Below are 22,172 nucleotides of genomic sequence, written 5' to 3' on the forward strand. Positions count from 1 at the left end.
TTTTTAAGTCCTTACAAAAGAAAAACAGGTCAGCCTTTTTCCAAAGTAAAACTAGGGAATACACCCCATCCATTCAAGACACCCACCTACCGTTTTACCCATAATTTGTTTTTTCTTCTTTAAGACTATCTTCTCACTGAGAACTTCAGACATCTGACATTTTCAGAAACATCAACTTGAAATTTGGCAGAAAGGTTACAATATTTCTAGTGAATTTCTTAAGAAAATCACTCCACAATCTGGTGGCTCCCAATGGCTTGCATTTTCACAGGTACTTTCCACTGAGCTGTTTAAGTTCTACAACAGCTGAGTCCTCAGGTATCTAATCACATCCTTTACTAGTCCCCACGGCTCCTGTGTGTTAAACAAGGGAACTTCTTGTCATGGTTTAACCTGAGCTAGCAATCATAACCACTTTACCCACTCGTTCACACCCCATCCCAACCCCCAAATAGGGAAGAGAATCGAAAAGGGAAAAACATGTGGATTGAGATAAACATAGTTTAATAAAATAACAAAATAATACTAACATACCTCTACTACTATATATATAGATATATAGCAGAAAATAGACTATTAAGTAAAAGATACTCAATGCAATTCTTCATTAATTCCATCTGTACCGAGCACCCAGTCCCAGGAAGAGCGAGGACCCTGGTCCTGAACAGTCGATCCGGGGAGAAAGGAGAAAAAAAGGCAGAAAGGCCCAGAGGTCGACTGCAAAACAGCAGAATGGCAAAAGGAGGAACTAAAGGAACCCTGGAATGGAACTCAGCCAAAACAGAGAAGAACCAGAATGGGTGTCTCTCCTTAAATATGAAGAATGACAGTAATGGCATGGAATATTCTCATTGATCAGTCTGGAAGTCAGTTGAGGTCTGCCTCATCTGTGCCCCTTTCTAGCTGCCTTGCATTTGAAGGCACATCACTGAGATAAGACAAGTTAGAAAGGATTAAAAAAAAAAAAAAAAAAAAAAAAAAATCGAAGTCGTCATGTGGAAAGGAAAACACCAGAAAAACATCTAAACCTTTGAGCACAACCCCCTTCAAGGCCTTGAATAGAGTCCACTGTTACCAAACCCCAACACTTTCTTGATGACTGTTACAGGAAAATAGGAAATTAGGATTTTAGGCCTATATCAGTGTTATAAGCTGTGCTGCTAAGGCTGCAAGTTTCAGCCTTGTCTCCTGTATAGCCCTTTCCCAGAACCACGAGCGTGGTTACCTTATGCTTGCTTTGTATCCTTAGACATTGATAAATGCTATTCTTAGGTTTGCTGATTTTTGTACTAGATTGATGAACTATGGATAACAAATGAGGCAGGTAGAATTTCAAAGCTAGCCCTGCAACCGAGGACTTTCCGTTCGGTACTTGCCAAAGTGGAACATGAAGAAAGAAGTGAAACATGAAGACCACTGGGACGGAAGGAACCTGAAGACATCAATAGCGATAGACAGTGATAAATTTTGCTTAGTTGCATAATACCTGTTAGAACCCTATATAATGACTAGCTGTATTGCTGTATGATTGTCACTCTCTGAGGAGGTGATCCAACCCTGCTGTTCCTGCGAATCTTCTACAATAAATACTGCTCAGAGTAACCCACGAGAGTTCGAGTCTCTCTCCAGCGCCTTCCTAATAACCTTTTTCAATGACAAAAAAAGTATGCCATTCCCTTTCTAGTGACTGGTCTATGTGGATATAATACCAAGTCTTGCTACAGTCCTACAGTCTTAAGTTTTATCCTAAAAACATAGGGCTGCACTCTAGGCTTAGTTTCCAACTCCACAAATGGTCCTTTGAAGAGTCAAAACATACACTTTTTGAAAAAAATTGACAAAGATGTAGATGGTCTTCTCACTGGCAGCAGCAAGGGCTGAGGCCCATGGATCTGCCCATGACAGACAGAGCAGGAACATCCATGCAACCCACAGAGGACTCAGGCTGGAGCACAGGTAAGGAGTGGAGTCCATTGCAACAAACTCTACAGCCTGAACCAAAGGGACAAAGGCTGGAGGTTTCAATGGATATAAGTTAAAACCTTTTTCTAGACCATTATTTAAGTTATACGCTACAGTAAGTACTACAGTAAGAACAACATGAATCAAGGGAAGAGAAGCCTCACAAGAAACCAGGCAAGTGCAGCAGTGACGAACTTGAGCTGGCTTTGGCACCCAAAAACTCAACACAACATGCCACCTTCTCCTATGCAACCACATAATACATGTAGCCCAAGACATGGACTAAATAACTAAAAGAACATCTGATAGACATTTTAAGGGGGTGACTCACAGACCAAGGGAAAAATATCCATGTATATACCACAGGACAGCAAGATAAGTTGTGGTTAATAAGGATGTACCGGATAGTGCACAACTGGTATGAAATAAAGAGTGATGATTGTAGTGGACATGGCTGGGAGGAAGTTAATTTTCTTCATAGCAGCCCACACGGTGCTCTGTTTCAGATTTATAACTACAATAGTGTTGGTAACGCATCAGTGTTTTTGCTCTTGCTGAACAGTGCTTGCACAATGGCAAAGCTTCTGGTTTTGTACTCTTTGGCTCAGCAAGTAAGCTGAGGGTATGCAAGAGGTAGGGAGAACACACAGCTGGGACAGCTGACTCAAATGAACAAAGGGATATTCTGAACCATGTGGTGTGCTCAGCAATAAAAGCTTGGGGAAAGGAGGAAGAAAAGAAGGTCATTTGTGGCTATGGCATTTGTCTTCCAGAGTAACTCCACTTGCAGGCCTCTTCCTGGAAAGCAAGACCTCAGCCTGTGTAAACGTATTGAATAAATTCCTTATTTTGTTTTGCTTTCAAATGCAGCTTTTGCTTCACCTTTTGAACTGTCCTTAAATCAATCTATAAGTCTTCTTACCTTCTCTCTGTTTTCACCTCGTCACACAGGAGAGGGGAGTGAGCAAGTAGCTGTGTGTGTGCCTGGCTGCTGGTCAGGGTCAGCCCAACACACAGTTAAAAGTTTACTGGTGATGGGAACACCACATAGAGAAATATCTCCATAATTTCCTTACTTCATAACAGAATCACAGAATCTACTGGGTTGGAAAAGACCTCCGAGATCATCAAGTCCAACCCTTGGTCCAACTCCAGTGCATTTACTAGATCATAGCACTAAGTGCCATGTCCAATCTCAGTTTAAAAACCTCCAGGGATGGTGAGTCCACCGCCTCCCTGGGCAGGCCATTCCAATGCCTGACCTATCTCTCTGTAAAGAATTTCTTTCTAATATAACATTCAAATGTAAAACTGAAATGCTCTATTTGACTCATCTCCAGCCTCAAAACATGTAGTGAACATGGCAGTCTATACCTACATTCAATGCCAATAAACAAACTAGTGAGCACCTTGCAGAACTATGCACAGTTTGTAAACATAACTGGACCTTAGACTGACATACTGTTTTGTTCAAAACCAAGTACAGGTGCCAAGTAACACTCCTGCTGCTCTTAACACCATCCTTAACAAACTAAACTAAACTGGGATAAAACCCAAGTAGTTGGGGAAGAAATAGAATAAAAGTTGTTTAAACAATCAAAACAAAAGTACATATGAAGAACGCAGCTACATGATACCTCTTCCATGGTTTCCTCTATCTCAACAGGAACAGGTTTTGGAGATTGAAGACCTATAGGAACGAACACTGGAGCTTTGTTTATTTCCTCTGGTGCGAAGCATTCTTCTTCATCACCAGGCTCAAAATCATCTGCCTCCTCATCTTCCTCCTCTTCTTCCTGAGGAGTCCGGAGGGTCACCAAAGTTGTCTTTGAACTTCTGTGCTCCTTCCTGGGTTTCCTTCTATGTGTAGTTTTCAAACTTCTGCCTCTAGTAACACTCAGTTTAACTTCATGCCTTTGCTTCCCCTTCTCACTGCAATCGGTCTCACATTCAGAGGCAGAAGAAGCAGCAGTTGTTAGCTCTGAGACATGTTTTGACAGTGCTATTCGTTTTGATGACCTTCTGGACTGCTTCCTAAAGTACAGGACAAAAGCATGTTTAAAAAACAATGTACATTCCAAAAAAAGGGGTACTACAAATCAAAACAAATTATATGAATAAAAAAGGATCATTGCAAGCAACAATACAATCTATTTACTTCCTCATGTATAGTGACAAAAATGCATCCATATAACTTTAACCAGAAATCCTAATTATTTCATTAAATAAAATAAATAAATGCACAAAGTACTAACTGTAAATGTGTATTAAGCAGTTCCAGAGTTTTTGAAAGCTGCACAATTAAATCTACAAACCACAGTATTCTTTGATTAGAAAAGGATTAATTAATTTTCATTTTGAGGGACATGGAAATCATGTGCGTTTTATGTCATAGGAACATTTCCAGTTCTCTTTTGCTAAAGCTGTACTAGGAGCCTCAAATGATAATACTTCAGTTGATCAGACTAGTGTCTAGAAACTAGAACTGTTTGATGATAACTAATTATCTCCTCCACTTTCTCAGACAACAATTTCTTCAGTAATCAGCTGCTTACTGTTTCCCCCAAAATGATGGGCATGAGCATTTCAGGTACTAAAAGTAATTCCAAACTTCCTTCCAAAGACATGCTCCTTGGTAAACTGGGGGGAAGGGCAAACAAATAGCAGCAGAGGACACTTCACAGTATCACAGTATGTTTGGGATTGGAAGGGACCTCAAAAGATCATCTAGTCCAATCCCCCTGCTGGAGCAGGAACGCCTAGGTGAGGTCGCACAGGAACATGTCCAGGCGGGTTTTGAATATCTCCAGAGAAGGAGATACTCAGATCGGCTCCCTGGGCAGCCTGTTCCAGTGCTCTGTCACGCTTACTGAGAAGAAATTTTTTCTCAAATTTAGGTGGAACCTCTTGTGTTCCAGCTTGATCCCATTACCCCTTGTCCTATCATTGTTTGCCACCGAGAAGAGCCTGGCTCCATCCTCGTGGCACTCACCCTTTATATATTTATAAACATTAATAAGGTCACCCCTTAGTCTCCTCCAAACTAAAGAGACCCAGCTCCCTCAGCCTTTCTTCATAAGGGAGGTGCTCCACTCCCTTAATCATCTTTGTTGCCCTACGCTGGACCCTCTCCAGCAGTTCCCTGTCCTTCTTGAACTGAGAGGCCCAGAACTGGACACAATATTCCACACGTGGTCTCACCAGGGCGGAGTAGAGGGGAAGGAGAACCTCTCTCGATCTGCTAACCACCCCCCTTGTAATACACCCCAGGATGCCGTTGGCCTTTCTGGCCACAAGGGCACAGTGCTGGCTCATGGTCATCCTGTTGTCCACCAGGACCCCCAGGGCCCTTTCCCCTACACTGCTCTCTAATATGGAATTTCCCAACCTATACTGGAACCTGGGGTTGTTCCTGCCCAGATGCAGGACTCTACACTTTCCCTTGTTAAATTTCATCAGGTTATTCTCCGCCCAACTCTCCAGCCTGTCCAGGTCCTGCTGGATGGCAGCACAGCCTTCTGGCGTGTCAGCCACTCCTCCCAGCTTGGTGTCATCAGCAAACTTGCTGATAGTACACTCTATTCCCTTGTCTAAATCATTAATGAATATATTGAATAATATTGGTCCCAGTACTGACCCCTGAGGTACTCCACTAGATACTGGCCTCCAACTAGACTCCGCACCATTGACTACCACTCTCTGGCTTCTCGAGAAGCATGGAGTTTCTGTTTAGGTATAATAGTACGGGTACTTCAAAGTCCTCCCCTTCAAAATCAGGAATTCCTGTTGAAACTGAAGGTGGACTCCGGGTTGGGTTGGTGGAAGTGCTGTCTGTGTTCATTTTATGACAGTGCAGGCAGAGTGAAAGACATAGTGATATCTGCATGCATCTGGTAGATTTGAGGTTGAAGACTCAAGGATTGACATCCTGCATGTGCTCACATAACACACTGCAGAACTATGTCTAGTAATCATGGTTTTATAATGAAAGCCAAAACCAATCAGTTGAGCTTACAAACCAAAATTAGTTGTTTTACCTTGTGAGAATGTCTGAATTTTTTTCCTGAGAAGCAGAAAGATGAGAATCATCTTCTTGTTCTACTTGACTCTCACTCTCTGATGGTATCTCTGGAGACTGAAGTCTACTCCCTTGCCTTTTTCTTTTACAAGATGCTTCTTCAACAGAATCTGTAAAATTGTGTTTTCCTGTAGCCTCAGAGAAGGATGCAGCTTCCACTATGTTACTGGGGTTTTGCTGAACAGAGAAGACAATTACTACCATATTACGTGTCAAACATTTTAACTGGTTTCAGTGACAGATTTAAAAAACTAAGTTTGAGGTTCTTGAAAACATGTCCAGTTGTTCTCTCTGATATCTTAGTGCACTTTTTCCTATTTTCATTAATTTCAGGCTCTATAGTAGTAGTGTCACTAAATGTAATGATCTGTGATGCCTCGGTTCCCAGTCGTACTGCTAGTCAGTAGACCAAGGCCATGCTCAACTTATTAAGAGCACCAGTTCTTCAGAAGTTGGAAAAATAAATAATTTTCTAAAATTACCTATTAATTTAAATGACAATTTGAGGGAAGAGAAATTCTTTTTCTTTTGCCCTGAGAACAAATTAGGAAGAAAAAAGTACCATAGTTTACAGAACTGCATTAAGACATTATTCAAAACGCACAGACACAAAAACATATCTCAGAACATAAAAAATATCAAGAAGCACAGTTCTGTCAACTATGGATGCTTGGCTAAAATAATATTTTAACTGAAAGATACTAGTGATACTAGGAATACCAGATAAACTTGATTCAGGTATTGCAACTTTAGACAGAGGAGGAACTAGGCTGGACTAAGTTAGGCCTGTTGAGTGAACTTAAGCAGAAGAAGGTCTGAACTTTGTTCACATGTGTTTCAGCTTACAAGTATACTTATATGGACTTTAGTAGTATCTGGTATTACATAACTGCTTTCATTTCTGTTGTTTAATGAATAACAGACGTTAAATGATAACACTGTCAGCATGTATTTATGATAATGTAGACTTCTGACCATATAAACTGTAAAACTTAAGACAACAGTGTACATAAAATCTAAAAACTGGAAATGTTTAAAGTCCATTCATTCAACATCATTTCCAATAGTGAATTAAAAAAAAAAAAAAAAAAGAAAGAATTACATTAGCCTTTCACAGTCCTGTACTGAGTTCTGTGCCATCTGTGCTTCTAAGAATTTAAGCACCAGAATTGAGGTATAAATTGGTTCAAAACACATGATTAGCACTTACCATTGATGCACCTGTTTTCTCTAACACCAAACACACTTCTGCATTTCTGTTCTCAGAACTGTCCTCTTCTCTGTTTTCACATTCTTCAGGATAATCTCTTTTTCTAGTAACTCTCATTAGGTTTTGCCTTGGGTTCCAGAGGAGTTCCTTTGCTTGATGCAAAGGTTTTGCATCACTCTGTTTACTTTCTTCTCCAGAACTTAATTTATCATGGGACCTACAAAAATATTTTGCATCTTTTACTCCTCGGGAACTACAAAATACACTCTACAAGTACAGTTTACTATCAAATATCTGGTACTTCCAGCTAGAAATGAACTTAAGCGTTCTGCATTTTAGTCAGTTAGTTGGTGCTTCAGGAAAAAAAAAAAAAAAAAAAAAAAAAAAAGAAAAAAGGGGGAGAAACAAAAAAATAATGTGAAAATGAAATAATTGGATTTTCTGCAGTGGTGGACCTTTCTGATTGCTTTTGGAAATTTTTTTTGGAAGGAAAACAACATTAAGATGTCAAGTAGAGCAGAAAGTTTCAGCTACACCACTACAGGTCCCAAGAACTAAGTTCTTCAGAGGCTGATTTAGCTGTAGGCCAGTAACTAGGAGTGTACCCTGTGGGTTAAAACTGTCTCCAATCCTGTTCAACACCTTAATTAATGACCTGGACAATGAGACAGGGTGTACCCTCAGCAAGTTTACAGATGATGCAGAATGGGGAGGAGTGGCTGCTACCCCAAATGGTCATGCTGCCTACCAGAGGAACCAGGACAAGCTGGAGAAATGGGCTGACAAGAACCTCATGAAGGTCAACAAGGTAAAGCGCAAAGTCCTGCACCTGGGGAGGAACAAATGCAGGCACCAGAGTATGCTGGGGCAACCCAGCTAGAGAGCAGCTTTGTAGAAAAGAAACCTAATGGACCTGAAGGTGCACATGAACCAGCAATGTGCCCTGGCTGCAAAGAAAGCTAATGGAGTCCTGGGCTGCATTAGGAGAAACATTGCCAGCAGGTTGAGACAGGTGATCCTTCTACCCTAATTCTGCACTGGTGAGGCCACACCTGAAGTACCATACTGGAGTACCCAAAACTGGTCACAAGATAGACATGGACATACTGGATAGGGTCCAGCAAAGGGCTATCAAAGATTAAGGGACAGAAGCATCTGTCCTGTGCTGAAAGCCTGAAAGAGCAAGTACTGTTCAGGACGGAGAAAGAAAAAGCTTGGTGGGAGTGAGGGGGAAGTCTCATAAATGTATATAAATATCTGAAGGGAAGGTGTAAAGACAGAGCCAGGCTCTTTTCAGTGGTGCCCAGTAAAAGGACCAGAGGCCATAAGCACAAACTGAAATGCAGAAGCTTCTGTCTGAACATGAAAGGAACACTTTTTCACTCTGGGGGTGACTGAGCAGTGGCACAGGTTGCCCAGAGAGACTGTGGAGTCTCCATCCTTGGAGATATTCAAAAGCTGCCTGGACACAATGCCAGGCAACCAGCTCTAGGTAGCCCTGCTTGAGCAAGGGTGTTGGACCAGATGACCTCCAGAGGACTCTTCCAACCTCAGCCATGTGATTCAGTGAAATTCTGTCATCACAGAAGCCAAGAAGACTGTAAGGCAAGGCTCTTGTCTTGTTAGCACACAGACTCTGGGATATGATTTCAACGTAAGTTATGGAAGAGATTTTAACCAAAGGCTCAGAGACAGATGGGAATCAGAACCTGATTTTAGAAAACAGGAAAAGTAAATCGATTTGAGGCTGCTTTGTATCAGTTACGACTGAGCAAAAGGTAGCTTATAACATAACCCAGAATAAGTACATGAAGATGGTGCTATCTGCCTCATATTGCACATACATAAAAATCACCCCCTCCACCAAAGGGGACACTGCATGAACTTCTCCTGCTGGAAGGAGAAAATGAAGAGATGTAGAATACATTTACAGCAGCAAGCTCATTTTATGTTGCTCTACCTGCCACTTCTCAATTATAAGTGAGTGCAAATGACACTGTTCAGTCTTCCTTTCAAGGGCCCATATTCGTTGTGCACTGTACCCTAAGAATGTTTTACTGAGAAATTCAGACAGCTCAACTCTGATTACTCACTTCTACTCTCACCTGCAAAATACCTTCTAAAAAGGAAAACAGCCTTGAGAAAAAGGCTGTTAAAAAGTCTTGCCTTACCGAAGGATGCCATCTAGTGACCTTCACAGCATGTAGCATATAACAACTAGCACACCTCAGAGTCTACACTTCAAAAAGCAAGTACTGTATGAAAGCAACTAGACAAACATATAAAGTTTTAAAGAGGTTTTTTACTTTGTCAACAGGGAACTTTACCTTTCTGTGGTATCCTGAATGCTTCCTGTAGCACCTGTAGATAGACGTTCTTCTTGTTCTCCCCTGCTGTGGCAGTTAGGTGATTTTTTAGAGAAACAGTGTGTTTCTGACTTTTTACTTTCTGTATTTGTGTCTAGATTGCCATTCTTGGCCAAATTTCCCACAAACAACAATACTTCCATGTCATCCTTAGATTTGAGAAGAAAAAAAAACAACAGTATTAGCATAAAATACATCACTTGTAAAATAAAGCATTGCAAGTTATGATCAATATGTTAACCTGAGACAAAACTTTGCTTAAAAACTTTCAAGTAGTTTATGGTACCCATCACTGTTCCTTTAGAGAAAGTATTTATCTAATAAAAATAGATACTCTAACCAGTATAGTCTTTTATGAGCAACCACCAAGGAGTTCAGAAGAGACCCAGGAACAAAAATATGGCCTGCAGGTACCATGAACATGACTGAAATTTCAATGTTTAAGTGAATTCTTTAGCTTTGTTAACAGAAGTCTAGATATTATCAATGTTTCATTAACATAATTTTAAAAGACACCATATTATGGTGCAAATATTAAACAAGAATATAATTCTTCCAAGTTCAAAATTAATTTATGTGTTTTAAACAGCTCATTATGTCTTAAAAACAGCTGGTGCAGAATCATACATCAGAAAGTACAGTCAGAAATATCCGAATAGAATTCTCACTTTTGAGGAAAGATGCTCCTCAGGTTCTTCTGCCACAGGAAGATTCTCTCCCTTATTTGCTTCTTCCTCAACTGGAGCAGCAAGTTTTTGTGCCACCGGAGATTCTTTTTCACTATATGCTCTCTTTAGGTTTGGTCTAGTTCTCCGAGACCCATTCTTTATGAATTCTCCTGATTTCAGAGTACCCAGGTTGGCTTCTTGGGAAGTGGATTTTTCAGCACTAATTAATTTAAAAGTAAACAAACAAACAAACAATGTCACTATGTATTTCTTATTTTGGACTTTTATGGTTAACATGTGAGAAGAAGTAACAAGATTTCTTTTTCAAGGCATTTTAATCATCAAGAAAATTGTGTTGATAATCATACCGACATCAAAGTATCTGCAGTCTAATACACGTTTAAGATCTTATTTTAACAAGAGCAGTAAAATAGAACAGCACATTGGGATCAACAAGAGACAGACTTCCAACACTTTGCAAAATTTGTATCTGTTACAGGTATAATCACTCTATATGCAAATACAAACAAAACAAATGCTTGGTCAAAAAGAGCTATGAACTAACACACATCAAGTATGTACCAGATAAACAATGACAAGTAGTTCAGATCAACTAAAAACATGCTCTGGAAACATGGGAAGAAGCTGCCTATAGGCTTTGAAAATCAAACATTAGGGAAAGAAAGATAAAAGGAACAAAAGAATTGATACTTGCAAAGGTGCCTCATTATGTACCAGATGAAAGCTTTTCAAATGCAGTTTTGCTAAACTCTAACCTCACCTGCTTTGTTCACACAATATGTTTTCAGAAATACAGGGCACCTGAGGTGCCTCTTGCTGTTCCTGTTCCTCATTGCTCAGCACATCTGCTTGACACAACACAGCTTCATTTTCACCCTTTAATTTGCAATAAAAAAGCACGAAGAAAAGGAGAATCAAGCAAGTTTTTAAAACAGAAGTGTATTTTATAAAACAACACAAATTACAGATCTCTGTGCTATTTGCCCAATCTAAGTCAAGAAAAGAATCATATTTATTAAGAGTAATCTTCCTGAGCACATAATTCAATTTATAGGCAAGCAGGAACAGAAGGATTTTCAGTCCTGGGCTACCTAGAGTTAGGCCTTTAAATACTGCATGCACCCAAGCACCATGGTTAACACTTTCCATTTAGCATACATACAATCAACTCTCTATTACATAGAGCATTATGGAAACAAAATACTTTGGCAAATGGAAAAACCTTTGAAAACTGGACATTGCGGAGCACAGCACAGACACATCCAGGCCACAATAACAATCTCAGATTCAGAAAAGCTGATCCGTTTTACTTCTGTGTTTGCCACACTGGTTCCATAAATAAGTTGCTCAAACACATCCCTCAGCTCTCCAGGTCTGTGACAGCTTCATTAGTACAGACGAGCATCAGACCCAGTGTGGTTCTACAGATGTGCACAATACAGAGCAGATATACATGCATAGTCCACAGGCCACAGGTCTAGAATAGCCAAAGCTCAACTGCAAGCAACTATCTCAGGTGGAGCAGAGCTGACATTGTGTCACAGAGGGGGAGACCATAGATGCAGTACACACACGTTCCTTCCTCAGAACGCAGCACATGGGTACTCCAAGCTAGCTCTATGCAGGTGCAATAACAAAACCAGCTATAACCACCCACAAAAATGAGTCACTCTTACAAAGCTTAGCTATGTTTAAGATCTAAGGCAAGTCTACACAGAGACAACTCATGCCTACAGCCATGACAGGAGTCATGATGAGCAACTCACAAAATGGTTATAGAGAGTTCAACATACTATAATGGCTTTCGAGGATTTCGATACCTTTTACAGTGCCTAATAAAGTGTCTGTGAGGATACACAGTGTAGGTGAATGACTAAATTTTATTGTAAAGGAGTTTCAGGCACTGTAGTGGTGAAGTCAAAGCTTACCAACTTAATAAGACCCCTTTTTTTACAGAAAAATAGCTATCCTCTGCCTTCTCCTGATACTCTACACTAGATTCTTCAGCACAGACTTGATTCACCCAAACAGAAAAGATAAAACAAGTAAAAAAAGCTAAGCTTTGTGTCTTGCAATGTAAACCATATTTTTGTCCTAGAGTTTACCTTAAATGTAAATAATAATTTTTTTTTATACCATGCAAACCAATCAAAATCAGAACCTCTTTTTCCAGGACATATTAACAGTACAGGTTGTAGACTTCAATGATATCATACCAGCGATACCTCAACATACCAGGGTTTTGGGGATTTTTTTCATCTAGTATAGTGTCTCAGTTTCACAAAATGCAACGTAAATGTTCTAATTTAACTTTGCAAAATAGAACTAGCAACTTGGAACCATACTTTTGAAGGCAGAGCACTTACTCTTATTAGACTTACCATGACAATATTGGCAGACGCATCTTTCTGCAATGCCAACTGCTCTGCTTTAGGCTTTTTCCCTCTCTCATTTTCTGACATTTGTAATTCCTTCTTTCCAACAGCTCCTCCCAAGTCTGGCTTGTACCTCTGGAATCTGCTCGGCAGTAACTGGACAGGTTGAAGAGGTGTTTGTTCACTTTCTTCTTCAATGGTATTTTTGCTATCAACATTAAGTCAGACAGAAACAAAAATAAATCCAAAACATAATACAAAAGCATGTCAATAACAAACGCAGGCTCATCATATTTACATATGAACACCAATTGAGTTTTTAGAAGAAACCACGCAAATGTAATGTTCTGCTGAGTTTAAGTTACTAACAAAAAATACTGCATCAGCAAAAATTTTAAAGCACTAGTCTCCTAACTACTTCCACAACAGAATTAACTCGCTTGAGGCATTAACTTACTGTCTGCTTATTACTATAAAACCAAATCAATTTTCACATGGTTTCTCTGATAAGCAAACTAGTATTCCTCTGCTTACATGAAAAGAATCTCCTGTTTCAGATGATCAAACAGTTGTAAAATGAATGCTCATTAATTTAATGCTTAGGACAGAAGTAACTGTAATTTTAGTATAAATGGTGTCATAACTATGAGAACTAAGATTTTGTTCAGTATTTTTATTAGGTTTTCTTCACCAGTTAGCAATACATTGGCATCAGGATTTCCTTTTAAAATACTTTCATTGATACAGTCACGAAACAAAAGCAGCTAAGCCCTTACCTTACATTAGTAGTTGAGGTGTCACCTTGGCTAATTTCAGGCAGACAAAGTTCACCATCCTCTGATGTTGAAAGTGTATTTGAGGACTTACAACCTGGCCTTTCAAAAACCTCCTGAGAGTCAAATGACTGCTCCTTTCCTACAGCTTCTGATGGTTGCAGGACTTCATGTCTTCCTGTTTTCTGAAAAATGTACACATAAGAACCAGAAAAAGTCATGATACTAAACCAAAAGGAGACATGATGATGTTCACAGAGTTTGGTACTAATCACTCTCTGAAGTGTTTCCTGTAAAAAACCCTTTGTAACTGATCACTAGTAATTTCCCAGTTTTTCCAGGACAAGATTTTTTTTTTTTTTTTTTTTAAACAAAATAGCTTGAAATCCAGATTTCTTTTTGGCCATCTTCCATTAATACCTTTTTTCTTCACTGTCCATTCTACAAGGCCTTCTCTGGTCAGAAAGACGTGTAGACTCACAAGAAGTGATACAAAACGAATGTAATCTTTTTCTCCTCACATACAAACAAGTGGAAAGTACAGGAGTTTTCATGTGGACAATCTTAGCTTTTGAAAAAATTGTTTCAAAAAATATTAACTTGCATTTTTTAAATCATCAGTATTTCATTTCACAAACCCAAAAGCTCAAATATAACTTAAAAAAAAAAAGAAAGCCTTACATCTGTATCAGGAAGGATGCAACATTCACTGTCACACTGTGTCAAACTTTCTTCCTTTTTGGTATCTTTCTGTGATAGACCTTTATTATTTACATCTGGCACTTCCTTTCTACTGGTTGCCGTTCTTAAATTTGGCTTTGGTTTCTGGAATCGACTCCTCAGTAGACGACCTGATGATACAACACTTTTCTCCTCTTCGTTCTGAGGACCAGATTCCCTGGAAAAAAAACAAACAAAAGAACAACTGAAGGCACAGGACAACACCGGTTTTCCAAGTCATGCAACACATACTTGCATGCAGCTCTCAAATACAGTAGCCAAGTATAAAAATCCTTAGCTTTCTTAGAGCAATAACAAAGTTACTGACATTGCTAGAAAAGATTCAATAAAAGCACACTGAACACCACCAAAACCCTGTGAATCTTATAAATAGGTGAGTAAAGGTAAGTTTAAAAATGATGCCATTTCAGAATGACTGCAACTTCCAGTCACACTTTGAAAGGAATGCCAACATTTTACAAATGCCTTTGCCTAATCGTGTTTAAAACTACCCAGTAGGTTTACAGCACAGTTGGGATTTTAAAGGACATTTTAATAAGAAACCAAGTCCCATTCTCCAGGATTTACATAAGCACATGGGGATGCACTGTTAGGACCAACATGGGAAAGAGAACCACAGAAACTGAGCATCAGAAAAATGTATTTGTTTGAAAACCAGGCTCACAGTCTAAAGGTCAAATTAACATCCAACAGCATTTAAGTTTATTGCTTTTGAGCTCTTGGGTTTTTGTTTATTTAAGTCTAATATTGTCTTGATTAAACTTCTCATTATAGATATAAAACTTGGTTGCAGTGCTGCAGTTGAATGTAAAAGTGTAGAACGCCTAGAGACACTGATGGTTTTGAACCATCCTTTCTCTCTGTTTAGATATAACCTTACCCTTTATTAAAATCTGAAACCTGTTTCAAGGTATCTGACAGTCCCTTTTCACTTTCATGGCTTTCTGCTTCTGAGGGCTTTTCCTGGGAACAGCGCCTTGTATGTACTGAGCTTGTCTCAGAATCTGAAGCAACATGCCCTTCTAGCATCACATTGCATGGCTGAGTGTCTTCATGAACCGTCACATCCTAAAAGGAATAAAAGTTTCAATTTATTAAGATAAAATATTTGCTTGATCTCTCTTTCAGAAGAATAAAAGTTTCTTTTAGTATATCTTACAAGAACACTCAAAAAGCTCTCTCTTGTTTCCTGGGTCCTGCTAGTACTGGTATATACTTCAAAAGTAAAAATGTTATTTTTCAATACACTATCTGAAGTGTTCTCTTTTCTAAGAGGCCTTTTTTCTCTGCCCTTCTCTTTTTAGCTCTAGTGTCACAAATAACACAACGAAGCGAGTTATAACCCATCTATCCACGGAAAACAGAACTCAAGTACAAGGAAAACTCCCTGGAAGGAGGAAACTCCCTGACAATTCAGTTTATTCTGAAAGAATAAACAAAGCATACAGAGGATATGCTTACAAATTATGTGGTATGTACCTACATCTTTCCTACTAATGGCTTCTACTTAGGCCTCAGCAAAAGTGTGCCTAAGCAACTGCTCAAAAAAGCTTACATTTTTGAGACACGGATCATTGTTTTCATCCCTATGATGTAGCACACTTTTTTCTTCTCCTCTGCTTTCAGTTTTCTGCTCCTCGGGATCTTTTTCATCTCTCAGGTCTTTTTGCCTTGCAACAGTTCTTCCTAGGTTTGGTTTTGGTCTCTGCACTCTGCCTCTCTTTAGAGGTGTTGGTTTCAGCACACTATGTTTGCTGTCTTCTTGTAAACCAGCTTCATTAGACCTGGAAAAATAAACAAGATCTGTAAGTAACTACCACATCTGAAAGTTGGAGGAGTCCTGGAGAAGTGATTCTTCTATTTTCTTGGGGTGTTTTTTTTGGGTTTTTGTTTTTGGTTTTGTTGTTGTTGTTGTTGTTTTTGTAAGTTATTAACATACACTTCTCTAAAATGCAGCTATGCATTACTGACTTCATGAAACCATAAAGTGTATCTGCTAGAGACTGAAAAAGTACCTGACAAATTTAAACTTATATTTGCCCTGTTATTTTTCTTTTTCCACTGGAGACAGGATACCATACTAGACAGACCTCTTTCTGACCCATAATGGCTCTTCTGGTATTCCTATCTGGTCTAGAGGCAGATGGACCTAATTTAATGAAGAGTTAAAAAACACAAACATTCAGAAAATGCATAAGTAACTTCATAATCTTACTAATGGAAAAATATCAGATGCACATCATTACAACTGTCAGATGCTTCTATGCCTTTTTACCCTAAGCATTAAGTTACATAGCATGTTAATGACAGAAATAACTGCTTAAATTTTTTTCTGCCATATTACCAAACCCAGTTTACCTCCATCCATCCTCTTCAGCTATCCCCCTTTAAAAACAGAAGCGGGACGGGGTAGGGGGGGTGTCATTGTTGCTTTTGTTTGTTGCATTTTTTTGCGGGGGGGAGGGTTGGCTTTTTTGATTGTGTTTTGGTTTGTTTTTTTGGTTTGTGTTTTGTTTGATTTTTACAATGTCTCCTGTAAAACATATTCCTCCTTTCACATTACAGTTCCCATTTCTCTGCTGAAGAGAAACGCAAAAAACACTTCTTAGTTAACATGTGAATTAAATTGCCCATGTATTGGAATTTTTTCTCCTGATACCAGATACCTAACACTTAACTGCAATTTAAGAACAAATACTTGTTCCTATTGTTTAAATACCTAACCACTGAAACTGATGCACTTCAGCATTAAAGCTAGTGGAGAAGGCTTGTTTTAGTTTTAAGGGACTAACTTTTCAGGTTTTTTGCCCTTATCATAACTGATATCTCATTTAAAAGCACTGCTTTAAACAAAAAATGTTTAATCTGTTTGTTTCATGCATTAAAAAATATTATTTTCTTCCCTCAATTTCTGTCTCACTGCAGAAGTTTCTTCACAAACTTCTATAATTACCAATCATGTAATAATACCAGAAGTGAGGTGGATGTGAAATTGTTGGAGGCGCATGCCTTCTCATTTTTTACATACTTACTGAGACACTGTCTCCAGGCTATTATCATCTTTTTCTGCAGCTTCTCCACCGGTAGCATCAGATCTATTACTTTGGTCAGTATTCTGGATAGAAATTAGAACATTAAGACATTCACTCTCTCACATTTATAAAGTATAGCATTACCTAACAGACCAGGTAACTGTCCATAACAGGATACAAAATGGATTGCTTCAACAGACACAGACAATTAGAGAGTACATTTCACATACAGAGTGTTTCAAAAAGATGGACCCAATTTGACATCACTATACTCCTGCAACCACAAACTACCCATGAATGAAACTTCCTACCACTAGAAAGGGCAGGTCATAGTTTCAAGTGACTACTGCAAGATGCCTCTCCCAGCACACAAACAGCCCCTCGCCTCAGTAATTTGAAACATACTGCTTTGAAATTTGGTCCATCTTTTTGAAACACCCTGTAGTCAGAAAAGTGTGGTAACATCTAGGTCAGACAAGTAAAACCGTATTTGCTGTAGGACATTAAGGACTACTAGCATCTACTATTTGAGTGAGAAGCTCCCAGCTAAGCTGAAGCCTCTAAACAATTTCACCCTGTCACTGCAGGTTAAATAAGTGGCTGATTCCTAGGCTGTTCAGGGGAAAAAAATAAAAGGAAAAAAGGAAGATAACATTGCTATTGCATCCAGCACCTCTTTAGCTAACGCATTATCACTAGTTACCTTACTCTATTAAATACCTTTTTGGTTTCTCCCTTAGGCTCTGGATGGGGCATTTTATCATTTCCTGCACCTTTTTCAGGCTCTTCTTTCCTTCCAGACGCTCTTGTAACATTAGGCTTAAATCTCTGTCGACATCCTCTAACTATTGCCTTTGCAATTACAGCTTTTTCAGGTTCTCTGCACAAAGGATCCACAACAGTTACATTTACTCCATAGTATTCAAGCCTACATAATATTCAGTTACTTGCACAGCTTTCTTTACTGGAATTGGGTTGTCTTTGGAAGGATTTGCACAAATTTATGCAAGTTTCTTCACATAAGAAACAAACTTTATTTAGTCCTATAGAGCATGGAAACTCAATTTATCTGCGTATTAAAAATAGATGAAGTTATCACACAGGTGAGGAACCTAACTTGACTGCATATCATAGCTCCTTCTGCAAGTGTCAGAAGCAGAGCCATTAGCTGTCAACTGAGGGTGGGAGGAAGGCAAAGCCATAGTTAGTATTTCCCTTCCCTCCCCCCTCCCAAATTCCAAGCATAGTTGGTACTTCATAAAATAATGCTTTCCTCAGTTTCCCAGAAAAAACGCACATACCTTCTACTACAGTTCCACTTGATATCATCCAAGAAAACGCCAAAGTAAAATTTAAGATTTGTATTATAAAAATACAATAGTAATTGTGGAGTTTTAACAGTACTATATAGAATAAATTAACAGTTATAGTCAGTTAATTCCAGGAGACCAGAAACATGATCTCAATACTTACTCAGATTTAGCATCCAAATCCATGTTCTCTACTTCTGTGGCTTCATTTCTGTTTCTTCTACTGTATTGCTCAGAGTGCTGGAATTGAGGCAAGAAATATTAATCTTGGACATGTGTGTAGATACCTGAGAAACAGTGCTCAGAATACTACTTATGAGACTATCGCTGGTCCCCAGTATCAACATTAATCAAAACAGATATATGATCATGAGCACAGCATATTAAGCGACTTTCCTCTTCTGACCTTTTCATCTGCATTCACAAGGTTTGGAGTGGAAGTTTCGGCCTCTGTTTTCTCTTGGGTTGCTGCTTCTCTCCTTCTGGATGATCTCACTAAATTGGGCTTAGGTCTTTGCAAGCGTCCACTGACTGCTGGCTTTTCAGTTTTCCTTCAGATATAAAAAGAGGTGGTCTATATTATTACCAAAGAGAAACTCTAAGTCTTACATGGTCCAAGATGCACTCCAAGAGCAGCACAGAACGCATGGATAATGCAGTCAAGGCAGCTGCTCCAGCCCCCACACAGGCAAGGCAGCTGCTGCTGCTACTCCAGCCCCAGTGATGGGCAAGGCAGCTACTCCTGCGCCCGGCACCATAGCTACTCCAGCCGCAGCAACAGGCACTGCCACTACACCTGCCCCAGCAATGGGCACCACAATTACTCTGCCCCACACACAAGCTATTTCTGCTGCTTCAACCTCAACAACAGGCACTGCACCAATGCCAATTCTGGTGACCATCACTTCGGTGACTCAAAAGCCTGTTATATGCATTGTGACTACCCAGACTCTAGAAATAAATCAGGCAGATGATGAGCCTGTATCAGCATCACTTGCTCCCATAAAGAGAGTCACAATAAGGACTACTCGCACAGTGTACAAGGGGATATTATCATCATCACAAGGAGGAGAGCAAGAGATAACCGCTCAGTCCTTTTCTCAAAGTGACCTGTGAGATATGCAAAAAGATTCTGGTCATAATGAAGGTGAGAACACTGTAACCTGGCTGCTCCAATGCTGGGATAACAGAGTCAGTGGTCTGGAACTAGAGGGTAAGGAAGCAAGGCAGCTAGGATCTCTGTTAAGGGATGCAGCCATTGACAGTGCAATTGCAACAGAGAAAGACTCCTCCAGCCTCTGGAGCCAACTCCTGGAAGTCACGAAGGTGAGGTAGCCCTTCCTGGAAGATGTCGTGTGTCATACAGGAAAGTGGACCACTATGGAGGCAGGTACCCAGTTCCTAAGAGAACTAACCATGCAGCAGGTAATTTAATTTGGGCTAAACAGTCAGGAGGGGACAGATCCAGGGAGAAACATTTGTACATGACCCTTGTGGCAGAAGTTCATACAAAGCACACCACCAGCATGCTAGGTTGTTAGTGGGAGTGAGCTGGACAAATACAGGTATACAGAGGATGAATGATGTGGCTGACCAACTTCAGGACTTGGAGGACAATCTTGATACCTTTCTACAGGCCTGTGTCTCAGCTGTGGAGAAACTGTCTGAAAAATCTGACAACTGGTTTTGAAAATGTTTGAAAAGCTGTTACGGGAAATCAAAGCACTCAGAGAAGACAGGTTCCACTCACCACCTGTACAAAACCATATTTCAGCTATTAGGAGCAGGTGTTTCCAATCTCAAGAATAAAACGTGCACAAAATGGGGCACTCAGTGGTTTTTCCTGTGTGACCATGGATAAGACATGAGGAGGTGGGATGGAAAACCTAATTCAGTACTTCAGGAATGGGTATGTGAGTTGAAAAGAAAAACTCCTAGAAAAAAATGCTGCTCCAGTTTAATTCATCAATGCACATCAGAATGGCCCTGACTCCAACAGGAGAAGGAAAAAAAAAACAAGCTTACTGGACTGTGCAGATTTGATGGGCTAGTATAGCAGACCCCCAGGAGTATAGAGCTTTGGTAGACACTGGTGCTCCTGTCAAACTACAAAGGAACAAAACCAATCAGTACTTCTGGAGCGAATGAGGGATCCCAGGAACTGACTGTAGCAGAGCCTGAAATGAGCCTAACTGGGAAAGACTGGCAAAAACACCTCACTGTAACTGTCTCAGATGCTCTGTGCATCCTTGTCATAGACTACCTCACATGACTACCTGCACATGAAAAATATGTTAGTGAAGACAGTCTGGGTTACTCATGCCTCAGACAAAGGCAAACCCATCCATGGGATTGTTTTTGTCTATGGACCTGGAAGCACTTGGCAGGGGGGTAATACTGAAGGATGGAGAAGTTCAATGTGTACCTCAGGGAGATTTGATTCTTGACGAGAATACTCAGTATTGTACTGCATTATGTTAATTGCTACACAACAATATATGCCATACTAACAGCGTTCAATAACTGTTTTTCAGATCAGTGCAGTGGTGATGAAACCAGAGCTGGTTCCAACAAGTAGTACCTCACAACTTCTTCTGAGTTGAAATCTTTAACCCACAAACCATAGGCAGGAACTGCACAAGGCACACCACCTCTCCTGCCCAGGGAGACTTATAATAAATGAAGCTCAAAGTCATGAATTTAACTAACATTTCAAAACAATGGCCCATGGATTAAAGGAATAACAAATGATACCTGTGTGTATATTTGTACATACGTATGTTGAAGCAGTAGTAGTAATTACAGTGTATTGGTAAGCATGACAAAATTGGTATGGACTAAGGGGTGGAAGGTGCTAGTTTGACTGAAAGTGATTTTATTTCCTTCATTCAGTTAGACACTTTTCTTCTTTGTAGCTAGCACAGTCATTGTTTGGATTTAGTTTGAGAACAACAAGATAACACCCTAGGACAGAGCTAAAGTTTCTCTTGAGGTAACTTCACAATGTCTTTAAGTTGGAGAGAAGAAAATGTAAGAGCTCATTGTTATCTTAGTTGATGTCTCAAGCCAAGGTCTTTTCTGAGCTCTCTGGCTCCAGGTGTGAGGCAGCGAGGAAGGGGGACAGGGACAGGGCAGCCTGAGCAGTGAGAATATTCCATGCTATTAGCATCATGCTTCATATTTAAGGAAAGTTGGATTTTCCAGCTGAGAAGACAGGAATGGAGACCAGTTCCTCTTCTGCTCTGTTTTGGCTGAATTCTGCTTGGGAGTTCTCTTAGTTCAGCCTTTTGCCATCCTGCCATTTTGCAGTTGGCCTCTGGGCCTTTCTGCCTTTTCAGGTTTTTTGCCCCTGTTCCCCCAGGGAAGGGTGTTTTCTCTATCTGGGACTGGGTGCTCAGTGAGGATGGAGTTTATGAGGAATTGCATTGAGTATCTTTTAGTTTATACTCTATTTCCATTTTATTTATATTATTCTTAGTAGTAGTATACTAGGGTTATTTTGTTATTTTAATAACCTGTGTTTATCCCTATCCACGAGTTTCTCCCTTCCCTTTTGATTTTCTCCCCTATTTGGGGGCCAGGGGCACCAGTGGGGAGTGAGGAAGCAGCTATCATGGTCTAAATTGCTAGTTCAGG

The 22,172-nt window shown here is 39.8% G+C and overlaps 2 protein-coding genes across 8 annotated transcripts in view; one reads left to right on the forward strand and one right to left on the reverse strand.

Annotated features, from left to right (window-relative positions):
* The window catches only part of LOC309450902 (survival motor neuron protein-like), a 148,962-nt gene that overhangs the window by 93,261 nt on the left and 33,529 nt on the right, over positions 1–22,172 (forward strand). The gene's annotated exons all lie outside the window — the stretch shown is intronic.
* The window catches only part of BDP1 (BDP1 general transcription factor IIIB subunit), a 58,139-nt gene that overhangs the window by 17,380 nt on the left and 18,587 nt on the right, over positions 1–22,172 (reverse strand). For all 6 annotated transcript variants that reach the window (XR_014186213.1, XM_082074796.1, XM_082074795.1 and 3 more), the window contains 15 exons: positions 18,943–19,087; positions 18,700–18,776; positions 17,947–18,106; positions 17,227–17,309; positions 15,750–15,978; positions 15,075–15,262; positions 14,135–14,351; positions 13,457–13,638; positions 12,687–12,888; positions 11,066–11,181; positions 10,285–10,504; positions 9,578–9,765; positions 7,251–7,467; positions 6,000–6,217; positions 3,600–3,996 (listed from right to left, as the gene is read on the reverse strand). Coding sequence is in view for 5 of the 6 variants with exons in the window: in XM_082074796.1 (XP_081930922.1) it covers positions 3,600–3,996; positions 6,000–6,217; positions 7,251–7,467; positions 9,578–9,765; positions 10,285–10,504; positions 11,066–11,181; positions 12,687–12,888; positions 13,457–13,638; positions 14,135–14,351; positions 15,075–15,262; positions 15,750–15,978; positions 17,227–17,309; positions 17,947–18,106; positions 18,700–18,776; positions 18,943–19,087 (2,839 nt within the window). In the remaining variant the exon portion in view is untranslated. The remainder of the gene's footprint in view (positions 1–3,599; positions 3,997–5,999; positions 6,218–7,250; positions 7,468–9,577; positions 9,766–10,284; positions 10,505–11,065; positions 11,182–12,686; positions 12,889–13,456; positions 13,639–14,134; positions 14,352–15,074; positions 15,263–15,749; positions 15,979–17,226; positions 17,310–17,946; positions 18,107–18,699; positions 18,777–18,942; positions 19,088–22,172) is intronic.

This window comes from Streptopelia decaocto (genome assembly GCF_964273445.1).
Source record: "Streptopelia decaocto genome assembly, chromosome: Z".
In the NCBI taxonomy this organism is placed as follows: domain Eukaryota; kingdom Metazoa; phylum Chordata; class Aves; order Columbiformes; family Columbidae; genus Streptopelia; species Streptopelia decaocto.